General features: G+C 41.6%; 1 protein-coding gene across 1 annotated transcript in view; it reads left to right on the top strand.

Moving 5' to 3' along the window:
* Positions 1-552: 552 nt before the first annotated feature.
* The window catches only part of Dnah7 (dynein axonemal heavy chain 7), a 253,668-nt gene continuing 239,861 nt past the window's right edge, over positions 553-14,359 (top strand). The window contains 2 exon segments of the mRNA XM_036172739.1: positions 553-626; positions 5,531-5,593. Coding sequence (XP_036028632.1) covers positions 612-626; positions 5,531-5,593 — 78 coding nt within the window. The 5' untranslated portion in view covers positions 553-611.

The raw sequence follows: 14,359 nt of genomic DNA, 5'->3' as shown, positions 1-14,359 counted from the left end.
AGAGTCGTTCATCTAGGCAATCACGCGTGGACTTAACGAATCTCTGAATGCTGACTTTCTAGTGTCAACAGAACTGAACACCGATGCACCTGAATAATGAACACCACGTTTCCTGGCTCCAGTCTTGAGTGCCTTCTCATTACTCCATTTGCCCACATTGGCAATGAAATCTGCAGAAACTGCTATGGGAAGGCGGAAGGCAGAGGACCTCGCCCACCCCGATTCGTTGAAAGGTGCAGAAGTCAGAGGACCCACTTCGTCATCACAGGGTCTTCGCTCTGCCCACCACCCTCAGGTGGCCCCAGGAAGCCACTCTACTGGACAGCCCAGAAAGTTCTGGGCCTGATCACAAAGCAGCTCCCGATGACCGGAAGTGGAACCCGCCAGCTTGTTGCTTAGCAACAAGTTCGGCAAGGACGCTAGAGCTCCCAGCTCCGAGAGAGCTGAGACTTTGAGAGCGGTCCAGCGGTGCACACCTCTGTCCCTGGGTCCGGGGTCCCGCAGCAGCAGCAGCAGCAGCAGCAGCAGCAGCAGCAGCAGCAGCAGCAGCAGCAGCAGCAGCAGCAGCATCGACCAGGCCGGCCGTGCACGGCTCGCAAGTCCTCGCAGCCATGAGCAGCGAGCAGGTGAGAGCGGGACGGCCAGCCAGGGTCGCGGGTCCCGGGGTAGGCAGACTGCGGCTCTCGGGGACCCCCCTCGACCCCTGCGGCACCCCGGGTATTGAGCGTTTCCCTCCTGTTCCCTTCCCACCCGCTGGACCTCGCTGTCGCCGGGAACACAGCTCCCTGGGACGCGCCAGCTGCGGCAGCGGCTCGACAGCGACCCCAGCCGCTCTCCCCGAGTGTTTGGGAGGCAGGAAGCCGGGCGGGACGTCAGTGTGGGCGCGGACTTCTTAAATGCGTGACTTCAGGCCAACCAGTCTTTTTCTTTCCGATTGACCACACCCCTCCCACCCTAGCTGGCCTTGAACTTTGCAGCCACTGCGAGTCCCCAGCCTCTGCCAGCTGAGCGCTGAGATCACAGGCCACCCAGGGCTCTCACTTAGTCCTGTGGTGTGTAACAAAAGATGCCTGGCCACAAGGGCTTGTGAAAATAAATAGTTGTGAAAACAGACGTCTTTCTTGGTTGATCTTAAGAGTAACTGTAGCGCAGGACCATGGTCCATGGTTTTGATACCACAGGAAGGCTGTGGCGTGGACATTTTTTCCTGGGAAGCTAGAGAAACATTCCAGATCTCTACACCGTGACGAACGAGAAAAGGACTCCGTAAGCAACCCAAATAAAAAGAAGTTGTTTTCCATCTGAAATCTTACTCAGCTTGTTTCTTTGTCTTCACCACTTCATAGTGCTTTCTTGTGTAAGTTGCGTTTGTTGTGAAAATGGTATTGAAAAGTGACTTAGGCTCCGAGGAGATGGCTCAGTGCTTGAGAGCTTGATGTTAAGCCGTGAAGATATAAACTCAAATGTCCAGCACCCACTTCAAGGCCCAGAGTGACTGAGCTTGCCTGTGGCCCCAGCACTGTGAGCACAACGACAGGGGGATTGCTGGGACTTCCCACCCATCAGCTTAGTTTCTGGTTCAGTGAGAGACCCGTCTCAAAGTAGTAAGTCAGCGAGCAACTGTGTGCATGCAGGGGCACCCCCATATACAAGTGGACACACACACACACACACACACACACACACACACACATGAACATACCACACACATGTTCACACTCATACACACACACACTCTCTCTCTCTCACACACACACACACTCAAACATACCACACACACATTCACACTCACACACACTCATACACACACATTCACACTCACACACGCTCATACACATGGACATACCACACACATATTCACACTCACACACATACAAACACACACATGGGTATGCCCCACACACTCACACACAGGCCCATACTCATATACACACACTCATACACACATACACACACAGAGACATACTCATACTCACAGACACAGACACACACAGAAAGAGTTTTTAAACCCCAGTTGCGCTGGTCAGGCTTTTTGCTGTGACAAAGCAGAGCAAGACAGCTCACGGAGGAGACGGTTCATTTGGGCTCAAGGTTGTAGGGGTCACTTGGCTCTGGGTGTTTCTGGGCACTGAACCAACGCACTACATCCAGGCAGGGAGGGCATGGGAGAGTAAAGCTGTTCACCTCAGAGCATCCAGAAGGCAGAGAGCCTCGAGGAGGAGGCTGGAGAAAGATGAGCACGCTGAAGGCAGACCCCCCAACAGCCCATGTCCTTCAACCAGGTCCTACCTCCCCACAGCACATTCCGTCATAGATTTACATTAATGTGTAGATGAAAACAGCCTCCTCATGAGCATCACCAGCAGGCGCCACCCCTCAACTTGGTGAGCATTTTGGAAAGACGCGTCGTATCTATATTATAACATCTATAGTTCCCATAATTCTTCCACCTATCCAGCTAGAGCTCAGAAGCAGCCTCTAAATGATCACTGGAAGCCGAGTATGCTTCCTCTTTCTACAAGTGACATTGGGCACCAACTCCATTGTCTTGCCACAACCTCCAGAAGGGCCATGTTCACTGGAGAAACCTCGGACTTCACGGGAAGGGGCATTATCAACCACCTGGGATTCTTGCCACTGTCTTAAGCAGCAGAGGGCTCTCTCAGCCTGTTTTGGCTGATTTTGTAATTTTAAAAGTCATCTTGATACTTTCCTCCATGCTAATTTAGAGTACAGTTTTCCTTTTGAAAAGATGAAAGTTTTATACTTTAATCCAAAACAAATAGAATGGATTAAATGTTCGGAAATTCCATTTTAACGTGACATTTACTTATGTATTCATTCCATTTGAAGAAGAGAGCAGGTGGCAGAATCGTATTTACCGTGGAGTTTTTAACATATTCATCTCATTAGTGGGAGGTTGAGGGGGACATGGCATTTTTCAGAGATAGCTGTCTGGGTTTTTCTCTTAAGTTAGGTATTTAAAGAGAAATATAAGTCTTTTGCAGTTGCTCATTTCATTTTTAAAACTAGTATTAAAAAAAAAAAAAGCAACCCAAACTCCAGACACTTAGAGATTCTGTTGAAGAAGTTTCCAGAGTTTAGAAGTGTCAGTATTCAAAGGAAAGTCCTCTCGAACTGACTGTTGCTTGCCGGCAGCGGGGCGGGAACTGCTGTAGCCTTGCCACGCTCAGCACTTTTTAAAGTTACACACACAGGTGGTTGCCATTTGTCTGCCATGGCCATCCTGTTTGCCTTCTTCTTTTAAAGAACTATTTTTATTTTTTCATGTGCATGAGAGTTTTGCCTCTGTGTGCACTGTGTGTGCAGTGTCCTGAGAGGCTAGGAGAGGGCATTACAGGCCCTGGAATTAGAACTATAGACAGCTGTGCACTGCCATATGGGCACTGGGAACGGAGCCCAGCTAAAGCAGGCTCTCTGCAAAAGCAACATGCTCTCTTAACCTCAAAGCCATCTCTCCAGCCCCTCATCATATCATCTTAATATCATAAAAAAGAAGCCGTGAAAACGTTTTCTATGAGACCAATAGTGGCAACTTTATCAACCATAGCTCTAACATGTGATGCTCATTTTTTTAAACTAGGCTTTTAAATTTTATTCTTGAAACAAAGTCTTACTATGTGGATGAGATTGGCTTTGAACTCATACAATCCCCCGTCTCAGTTTCCCGAGTACTGGGATACACATACACGACATCATGTCTAATCACCCTATCACATTTTGAGAAGTTATTGTCAACTTAGCAGAAAAAAAATTATTGTCACTTTAACAGAAACCTTCATTTGCCATGGCTAACACGTGGGTTGTATAACAGGTTTTTACAATATCTCTTCTAAGAGACTGAGTAGATGAAAACAGAAAAATCTGAATGCAAAGCTAGGCTTGACTACTCAAGGAGGAACTAGACTGTTCAGCAAGTTCATTGTGGACTATAAATGTATACTAAAAGTTCCTACAGAAACACATGGAATATGTAGAAAGAGACCTTTTACAGAAGTGTGGGTGGGGTTCGGGGAGCACACCTGAGGTGAGGCAAGCTTTACTCTAGAACAGCAGTTCTCAACCTGTAGGTTGTGACCCATTTGGGTGTCAAACGACCCTTCCACAGGGGTCACACAGCAGATATCCTGCATATCAGATATTTACATTACAATTCATAACAGTAGCAAAATCCAGCTAAGAAGTAGAAACAATAATTTTATGGTTGGGGTCACCACAACATGAAGAACTGTATAAAGGTTGGGGACTACTGATTCAGCTCCACAGAACCACAGTACTTGGACATAAATATTACAGCTCCCTTTTCTCCTGGTGGTCATTAGGTTGGGATTCAATGAGAACGTTGATTATTCCTGTCCGGAAGTTAGAAGACTCAGCTCTCGGATGATGCCCTTATATATACTCTACCTTCTCCATCACAGAGCAGGAAAAAGGCAGAGGCTCAGCCTGGGGCAAAGAACGTAACCACCACAGGAATTATCGAAAACAGATGAAGCCGTCATAGAAATTGTCATAAGCATTCACATTTTCCTGTTCACATATCATTTGGGGTCTGGGGATACAGCTCATTGGTAGAGTGCTTGCCTGGCACCTTTGAGGCCCCAGATTCAAATCTTCTTTAATGATACTTTATAGCTTAATTAAACCATCATATATTTCATTTTTTTTCCAAATTAATTCCTGGGCACACCAAAGGACAACTAGAGAAGTCTATTCTTTCGTTCCATTGTGTGGGTCTAGGTGATTAAACTCAGGCTGTTGGCTTTGGTGGCAAGTGCCTTTACTGCAGGGCCATCTGTCCTGGTTAAGTGGCTTTAATTAATTTTATTTATTTATTTATTTATTTATTTATTTAATCAATTAATTTTGTCAACATGACATAAACTAGAGCCACCTGAAAAAAGGAAAATTTGGTTGAGAAAAGGCCCTTATTGGCCTGTAGGCAAGTCTATGGGGGCATTTTCTTGATTGATGTGGAAGGGCCCAGCCCACTGTGGGTGGTGCCATACCTGGGCAGGTGGTCCTGGAGTATATAACAAGGCAGGCTGAGTAAATCAAGAGGAACAAGCCAGTTAGTGGTGTTCCTCCATGGTCTCTGTTTTAGTTCCTACCTTGGTTTCCACTAATGATGGAGTATAACTCTTAAGCCAAATAAGATTTCCCTCCCCAAGTGGCTCTGGTCATGGTGTTTGTCACGGCAACAGAAACCATAACTGAGCCACCATCATACCAGCCCTAAAACTGTTCCTTAATTTCAACTTTGGACTGTTGACTAGTAGTGTCTAAAGTGTGTGTGCGTGAACACTGTATCCTACAACCTTCTGAATGAATAATTAGCTTAGCATTAATAGTTTCTTGGTATAAGATTTCTAGATATAAGATTATATCATCAGTAATTTGTATTTAGGATATTTTGGATGATATGTGCTTGACTTTATAGAAAATATAAAATTTGGCTGGGTGAATTAAATTTAGCAATAATAAGTAAACAGTTTTTCCCCCCACACAGGATAAACTATCCGGCAAAGAAAAATCCAAGACACCAGTGAGATTCCTACCACAGTTATCTACGGTAATTTGTTAATATAGCATTATGTTTATTCTATTATGATAGTCCTGCTTACTAATTGTCTGATTTCAAATTCTGTGTTCCAGCTGATTCTATCTTGGCAGAAAAATACAGTGTGATACATATCCTAGAAAAACCACTTTCTTAATAAAATCACTGCATTTGTAATTTCTAGCATGGATGGAGCTAAGCATTCCCAAATAACCTCAAGGGGGCAGTGTGTGTGTGTGTGTGTGTGTGTGTGTGTGTGTGTGTGTGTGAAAGAGAGAGAGAGAGAGAGAGAGAGAGAGAGAGAGAGAGAGAGGAGAGAGAGAGAGATTACAGCTTCAGGTCTGGCTCTGTGACCTTCAGGAATCACTTACTTTTCTGAATCTCCTTTGAAAGTTTAAAACTGAGAGGATTTGTTAATATCTGAGGAGATGGCTTTCTCAGTGCTCAAAGCTGTACTACAAAAGATTTTTTTGTAGATTTTGGCTTTTATTTTCATTATAAATTATCACTTTAAAAAGGCAAGCTAATAGGCATTGCTGGTTGATAACATTTTGGAAAAGTTAGATTCCACTGCAGTAAACTTACCATGTATTAATTATGTTGGATTTAATGACATTGAGTTACATTCTTATGACTCCTAGGAGTTGGGTTTAAGTAGAGTTTTAGAACAGATATTGTTTTGAAACATATTTTAAATGCTCAGGATGAAATATATGATGGAATATTTGCATTGCTTCATACAGGGAAGATTCCTAACAATTTGAATTTTCTTCAGTTAAAAAACCAAACAAACATAAATGCAGCAAAACAAAAATTTAAATGAAACATCAAGGGAATAATCTCAAACAATTCAAAACACTCATGTTTTAATTTTCAGTCTATTTGTTAACAGTAGACTTTTAGAAGCTTTATAAAGTAAAATTGTAAGTTTCTTACATCCATGAATGCCTGCTTTATGTTTTCTAGTTCACAAATCAAAGAACTGAAGTGAAACAGACAGTTTCTCTTTAAAATTTAACAAATTATAAAATCAAGTTGGGCTGTGGTGGCGCACGCCTTTAATCCCAGCACTCGGGAGGCAGAGCCAGGCAGATCTCCGTGAGTTTGAGGCCAGCCTGGTCTACAGAGAGAGTTCCAGGAAAGGTGCAAAGCTACACAGAGAAACCCTGTCTTGGAAAAAAAAAATAACAAATTATAAAATCAAAAGTGTTGCTGTTGGGGTGCCTGGGTCTGTTAGACTCATGTAGACTCACTTAACAAATATTTGGAGCTCAGATGAATGATTCTTTCAAGCCAACAAACCATACAGTTATTTCAAATATGGCTGACTTGAAATCTTACAATTTGCTCATATTTGAGAGTATCTTAGGGTTTTTCTTTTGTATTCTCAAGGCATTTGTGCTTTATGAGAAATCATACTTCTGAGATACTTTAGAAATAATCTGTTGCCTTGTTTTTATTTAAACATCAAGTTTACACTTGGGCGAAAGCACTCCAGCAGCCATAAGACCAGAGTGAAATCCTTCACAGGCGTTCATTCCGGTCTCTGATCGCTCCAGTCGAAATCAAGGTTGACCCAGCATTGGTGGGTACAGTCTCTGAGCTGGTGAACTGTTTCTCACCTTTTTTTGCACACTTCACTCTCACCACTTCTGTGAACTTTAAATCTCCAATGGAGAAAGATGAGCATGGAGCAATGGAAGGGCAGAGGAAGGGTAGGAAGGTCTGCATTCTGTCAACTGGAGGCATCATGATGAGAGTATCTGGCAGGAAGGACTTACATATAGCTAATTTATTTGAGACATGATCCCAAGAGCAAGAGAATGGGGAGAATCAAACTACAAAGAATTAGTGGTCTGAGCCTCAAGTTGGTTGTACCAGTAGGAAACTGAGGCGGTCCTGCCATGATCGGAGATGATAGAACACGTCCTGGAATTGTCCATCTTTAATCCCAGCACTTGGGAGGCAGAGGCAGGTGAATCTCTCTGAGTTCAAGACCAATCTGGTCTACAGAGCAAGTTCTAGGACAGCTAGAGTTACAAAGAAGAACCCTGTCTTGGAAAGAAAGGAAGGAAGAGAGAAACAAAGGAAGAGAGGAAGAAAGGCATTTAACTAACTCCCTTCATCTTATATTGATAGAGAATTGCTCTTGGGAATACCAGTTCTTACACTTTTGTGGCTGCTTGTGTGTGGGGACAGAGTGGACTTTTCCTAGAGCATATGCTATGGCATTAAAGTAGTGCCACCTTACTCTCTCCCTGCAGAAAGACAAACACATTTTTTGGGGAAAATAGTGCCATAAATTGAGTGTAGAACAGAACTGTTTACCACAGCCATGTTTGTAGTTACTGTTGAGACCGTGAAGATAGAAATGATTTGAAACACCAGAGCTATGTGATGCTCTGGTTTAGATGTGACTACTGTTTTTGGTTAGTCAGAGAACCATCCTGCATAAACACTCTGTAAGATATATATTCTACATGGAAGTATAATAAGGAAATATTAAAGTCCTCATTAACCCTTTCCACCTAGAAGGCTGATGAACCTGGGGAGAACAGCCTGGTGGTGCACAGTCTACAAGTCATGTCTGTGAGGAAGTTTTTGTAGTAGACTGATATTGATAGGTGTGTTCTGGATATTTGCAGTCAAATGCACACATCAAGTAGATGTCAATGAATTGCCTGTTCCCTGACATGAAAGTTCCAGAGCAGGTAAACCATAACATCTCATAACTTTCTTCTCATTCTCCCAAAGGGGAGCCTTCCTTTCTGAGAAGATCTATCATATCATTTAACATGGAAATATGCTCATTCTACCTCTGTCATCGTGTAGTCTGTGAGGAACTGTAGTAGTGACATCTGGGATACAGTACTGGGAACACGACAATCTGGTATTTGTATTGTCTGGAGCTAATTGCCATTCTTTAATCCTCTATACCCCTTTTATTATGTTTAAAAAGTGGCTGGTTAACAATTTTGTAGTTTTCTAATGTAAATGTAAAGTCAACATTATTTTAACATCAGTTTACCAAGTTTACTTAGTAAACCTAGGTAGACTGAGGGTATGAGAGAGCAGGACTAGGGATGTGCACACATATGATTCAGAAATAACTTAAATTGTAAAGAATGGTATGAACATTCAGAGGCAACTGCCTACAATTGGAATTAAAAAGAAAAATCAAACTTTTGAAATCCCTATCTTGAACAAAGGTTCAGATTTGTAACATGGTGGTACTATTAGATTAATGTAGCTGGAAGTTTCTCTGGTCCCACCTAGCCCCGTGGTCCCATATTTCTCTGGTCCTGCCTGGTTCCACAGTCCCACAGCCACTTACAAAATAATCACTCAGAGGCTTAATATTAATTGCATATTATATGCCCTGTGGGTCAAGCTTCTTGCTAGCCAACTTTCATAACTTAACTCTCATAACTATTAATCTATGTATCGTCATGTGTTCCATGGCTTTACCTGCGTCCCATTACATGTTGCTCCTTGGACGGTGGTTTGGTGTCTCCCCTTACTCTCCCTTCTCCTCTCACTGTCTCTCTTGGATTTTCCAGCCTGGCTCCATCCTGCCCTGTCATAGGCCAATGCAGCTTTATTTATTAGCCAATGGGAGTAACACATATTCACAGCATATAGAAAGACATCCCACAACACTTCACCTTTTCTGCCTAATCAAAAAGGAAGGTTTCAACTTTAACATAGTAAATTTACATATAATAGAGCAGTTATCAAGCAAGAATTACAGTTACAATATCTAGTCTATTTGTTTTTGGCAAATTTAAGGAAAATATTCTATCATCTATCTTATATTTGTGAGTCTAAAGTTTTGTATCTAACTTATCTTTTATCATAACTAAGGAAACTTATATCTAGTCCTCAACTCCTTCAAATATCCCAGAAGGATATGATATTACCTAAGTAAACAGGAAATGCATTATAAGCAACTTCCAAAATTCTGGAAATGACAGAGACAGCTGGCTGCCTGGACAGTCACCCAAAGTTCTTCTGCCACATTGGGGCATCCATCTTCAGCATATAGGCCTAGAGTCTCTCAGTCACTTTTCCTTGTGTCCTGTAGAATGTCTGGCAGTCCCATCTGTCAAGCAGGAACCTGAAGGACCATGTCACTTTGTTTTGGTAAAATTTAGTGGTCATTTTCCTTTGAGTCCTGTATGTCCAGTTTATACAACGTATTATCAAGCACTCCAGCCTAGAGGAGTTTCTTGCACAAATGGCTATTTATGCCATAAAGAATGAAAACTCCATATGAAGTTTCTTCAATGCCCATCATCCTCTTTGAAGTAATTGGTGCTGCCAGGAGCAGACAAGCCTCATTGTTCAGAAAAGTCTAAGTTCTTAAAACATTTAAATACCATATTCTATAGGTCTTTAAAGTGTGTGAAGATTACCTCCCTAATATAATTATATTTTTGTATATCTAAAAAACTTAACTAACATGACTATAAGTTTGATTATCATAAAATGACTAATTATTTTGTATTTTTAATTATATATTACAATTTTAAATGAGTTGCATAAACATAATACCTTCAAGAATAGAAATGTATATATAGTATAACAAATTTAACTTTAAATTTGTATCAGTGAACTAAAATCCATAGCAATGTAAAACATTTCAAACAAGTTGTTGCTCCTTAAAAGTAGATTCAATAACCTACTCTTTTATCCCATCATATCTATATCTCTTTTTCTTTTTAAAAAGAGATTGCATTTATAATAAATCTTCTTTAAATAAAAATAAACATTTATAAACAATATTTTGGGAATTTGGGCATAGCTTTTCATAATACTTCCTGTTGGTTGGGGGTGTTGGCAATCCTAAGGAAATTCTGAGAAAATTTGGGATACTGGTCAAGTCCTGACTAGAGTCTGTGAGGCTGTGTTGTCTGAGCCAGGTGCTTTGAAGCTATTTTGGATGTTGGATCATCTGGAGGCCTCTCAGGGGGTCTTCCTAGATGGGACCATATTAATTTGGAAGGAATCCACAGATTCTCATCTTCTGTGGAAACAAAAGCAGAAACTCTTGTTCAAAGCAACATATCCTTAGACACAAATTTTGAAGTCAAGATACCTTTAAAATATACATTTTGGTTTAACTTAGTTGCTTTTATAATCAAATGCCTATTTCCAGTTAAAAATCCCAAAGACAATATAATAATCTGTAGTATCCAGATTCTTTGTGTAATTTTCATCTTTACATGTATTAACTTTTACATTATTCTTATTGTCTCTTTAAAGACTATTTTTTAAACTATTGATTTCTTTATATAACTATCTATATTCCTTTTTTTCTCTCTTTCAAACCTACATACATTTTATATGTATTGTAAATCATTTAGAGTTTTATTTCATCTGAATCTGTCTTATTGTGAATCTGTAATCATTTTTTGACCATTGATTTCAACTGTAGTGTAGCTAGGACCAAAGCAGCAGCCTTGGCTGCTGACCACCCACCTCAGCTTCCCAACATGGTAGAGGTTGTCTACTGCCAACTCCGGGAAGCAGTGGGTCTATGCCTCTAACAAGCAGCGTGTAGCCCAGAAACTTTTTTTTTTTTTTTTTTGTCTATACTAGCAAAAGCTAAATTCACCATGCAGTGTGCTGCATGGCTTGGAGACACCTCTGTGTACCATGGCGGGACTTCGCCATGCTGTTGGTCAAGCCTACACACCAATGCATCTCTATATCATGGCCTGCCTGAGAGACATGACTAGGAAGCAGCTTTTGGCTCCATTTTAGAACCTCCCTCCCTCCTTTTAAAGTTTTTTCAGTTTTGAGGTAGAAATTCTTGCCCCCACATTGGGTGCCAAATGTAGCTGGAAGTTTCTCTGGTCCCACCCAGCCCCACGGTCCCATGTTTCTCTGGTCCTGCCTGGCCCCACAATCCTGTAGACTCTTATAAAATAATCACTCAGAGGCTTAATATTAATTGCACATTATATGGCCTATGGGTCAGGCTTCTTGCTAGCTAGCTCCTACAACTGAACTCAACTCATAACTATTAATCTATGTATTGCCGTGTGTTCCAGGCCTTACCTGCGTCCCGTTATATGTCGCTCCTTGGACATCAGTTTGGCATCTCTCCTCTCTCCTTTCACTGTCTCTCTTGAATTTTCCCACCTGGCTCCATCCTGCCCTGCCATAGGCTGATGCAGCTTTATTTATTAGCCAATGGGAGTAACACATATTCATAGCATACAGAAACACATCCCACAGCATAGTAATTAACTTCAGCTGATATAACACACTTTCAAATTTTGGAGGTTTGACCAGACACAATTTATTCCTTGCCATTATGAAATGTGACAGACATCAAGTAGCCCTCCTCTGTCTTATAGTTATGCTTCTGGGGGAACATGGCCTTCATGCTTGTGGGTGCAAGGGTGAGTGGTGGAGGACACATTCCCAGCTCTTGACCATCTGCTATGTCTATGCAGTACAAGTCATGCTGACCATCGGCTATGTCCACTCATTACAGGTCATACTGAAAGTCAGATAATATGAAAAATGTGAATGAGTGCTTTGAAGACCAAGCTGAAATTTTTGTTTCTCCTTTACTGAGAATTTGTTAACGTTTCTGAACAGTGCTCTCAGGAAGACTGGGGTGGCCTTCTGATACAGCACTACCTGTAAATCAAAACTCATATCTTCTACTGCCTGCCTTATTTAAAAATGATTTCAGCCTAGCCCCACTGCTGACCCTAGTCTCTTTATACGTGTGTGTTTACTGTTTCTAGAAACATGTATGGAATAGCATTTTGTGTGTCCTTGTATGGGCATAGGGTAACAGAATCATTTGTTATTAAACTGACATACCATTGAAAGAGAAAGTGCTACTACTTACACATAGGCAAGAGGTGTAAACTGAGGCTGTCTCCCATAAATTATTATTAAGGTCACCATAAGAGGGACTACAGTAACTTAATGTTGCTAGCCAGAGCCCAAAGTCCATGTCTTCCATGACATAACAGCACCCATCTATGCAGCCTTGCCTTCCCTCTCTCTGCTCACTCTTTTTTTCAGGGTCCCACTCAAACATAACTTTTCAGTGTCTTCCTCTCATTTCTAGATGGAAATCTCGCACATCCCTGTCTCCTCACTCTGATTTTCTCCATTGTGTCATTACTTCTTGACATTATTTGATATATCCATTCTGAAATCGCTGCCTATAGGTCCACTAGAATGTAGGCATCATAAGGAGAGGACCAGACTGTCCATAAATGTAGACCTACCACTCGAGTAGAGCCCAGCATATAGTAGGGACTCAGTAGTTCCTTATTTAAAAGAAATGGCTTGCCTTTGGCTTGAGTTAGCCCAAGTGCCCTGTCACCCACCCGAACATCCTCTCTCAAGCTTGCTCTTCTTCTTTGGCCTCTAATTCCTGATGCTCTTCCTGTCCTTAGTAAGAGCATTGTTGTCCTTCTCTGTGGAAATCCAACTGTGTTTCAAGGTTATCTTCCATCAATTTTTCTTTTGAAACTCTCCTTGACTATTCACCTCTATATTCTGTCCTGGATAAGAGGCATCATATTTTATATGTGAGACAGGAAACGTCATTCCTTATCTGTGTAAAAGGCATGGAAGTGGTACAACAGTACTTACCTCAAAAAATTTAAGACTATTAAATGTGCTACTTTATATAACCTATGGAGTATGCCAAATATAATGTAATATGATCTTATAAATTTGAGGAATTACACTGAGATAATTTACATCCTCTGTTTTGAACTTTCTTCAAAATCTAGCATATGTTTTATTTGTAGATACATTTCAGTTCCATGCAGCCACATTTCAAGTGTTTAGTAGCCACAGATGACTAATGATGCTACTTGGGCAGTACCAATGTAAAGAGCAAGGTAGAAGATGGAACAACCATTTTCCATAGGTCTGAAGGAGAGTGCTCAAGAAACATGCCTGCAAGATCCATTACTTCTACAAAGCTCAGACTCAGACCTCACTGGAGATGATATGGCTGTGACTCACCAGATGTGGAGGCATTTGCTAGGTGGTGCAGGCCTGCAGGAGGGTAGATGCCACCTGCTTATGTAGGCAGATTTTTCTATTCCACCAATCATCTGCCAAACCATGACACAGAGATTTATTATGAATGATAAAAGCTTGGCTGTTAGCTTAGGCTTGTTTCTAACTAACTCTTATAACTTAAATTAACCTATATCTTTTAATCTACATTCTACTACATGTTTTATACCTGTAGCTAGAATTTTCCTGGTCCTGCCTGGCCCAGGGTCAGGACAAATCTCTCTCACCCGCCAGTCCCACAGCTGCTCAGACCCAACCAAGTAAACACACAGAGACTTATATTATTTATAAACTGTATGGCTGTGGCATGCTTCTAGCTAGCTGTTCTTATATCTTAAATTAACCCATTTCTATTAATCTATACTTTGCCATGTGGCTCATGGCTTACCAGTACCTTACATCTTGCTTGTCATGGCAGCGTCTGGCAGCGTCTCTCTGCCTCAGCCTTCCATTTCCCAGAATTCTTTGCTCTGCTTGTCCTGCCTATACTTCCTGCCTGGCTACTGGGCAATCAGTGTTTTATTTATTAACCAATCAGAGCAACACATTTAACATCCAGAACATCCCACAGCATATACCTCTTCCCATTTTATGGGTCTGACTCATTCCATGTCTAGCTGGCTTCTCATAGTATCTCCACCTTTCTTCTTCCCAGTATTCTCTCTGCCCTAAAATTTTTGTCTAGCTCCTGGCCCTTTAGCTTTTTATCAA

Source organism: Onychomys torridus, chromosome 23 (genome assembly GCF_903995425.1).
Source record: "Onychomys torridus chromosome 23, mOncTor1.1, whole genome shotgun sequence".
Lineage (NCBI taxonomy): Eukaryota > Metazoa > Chordata > Mammalia > Rodentia > Cricetidae > Onychomys > Onychomys torridus.
This window is presented reverse-complemented; position numbering and strand designations above follow the sequence as displayed.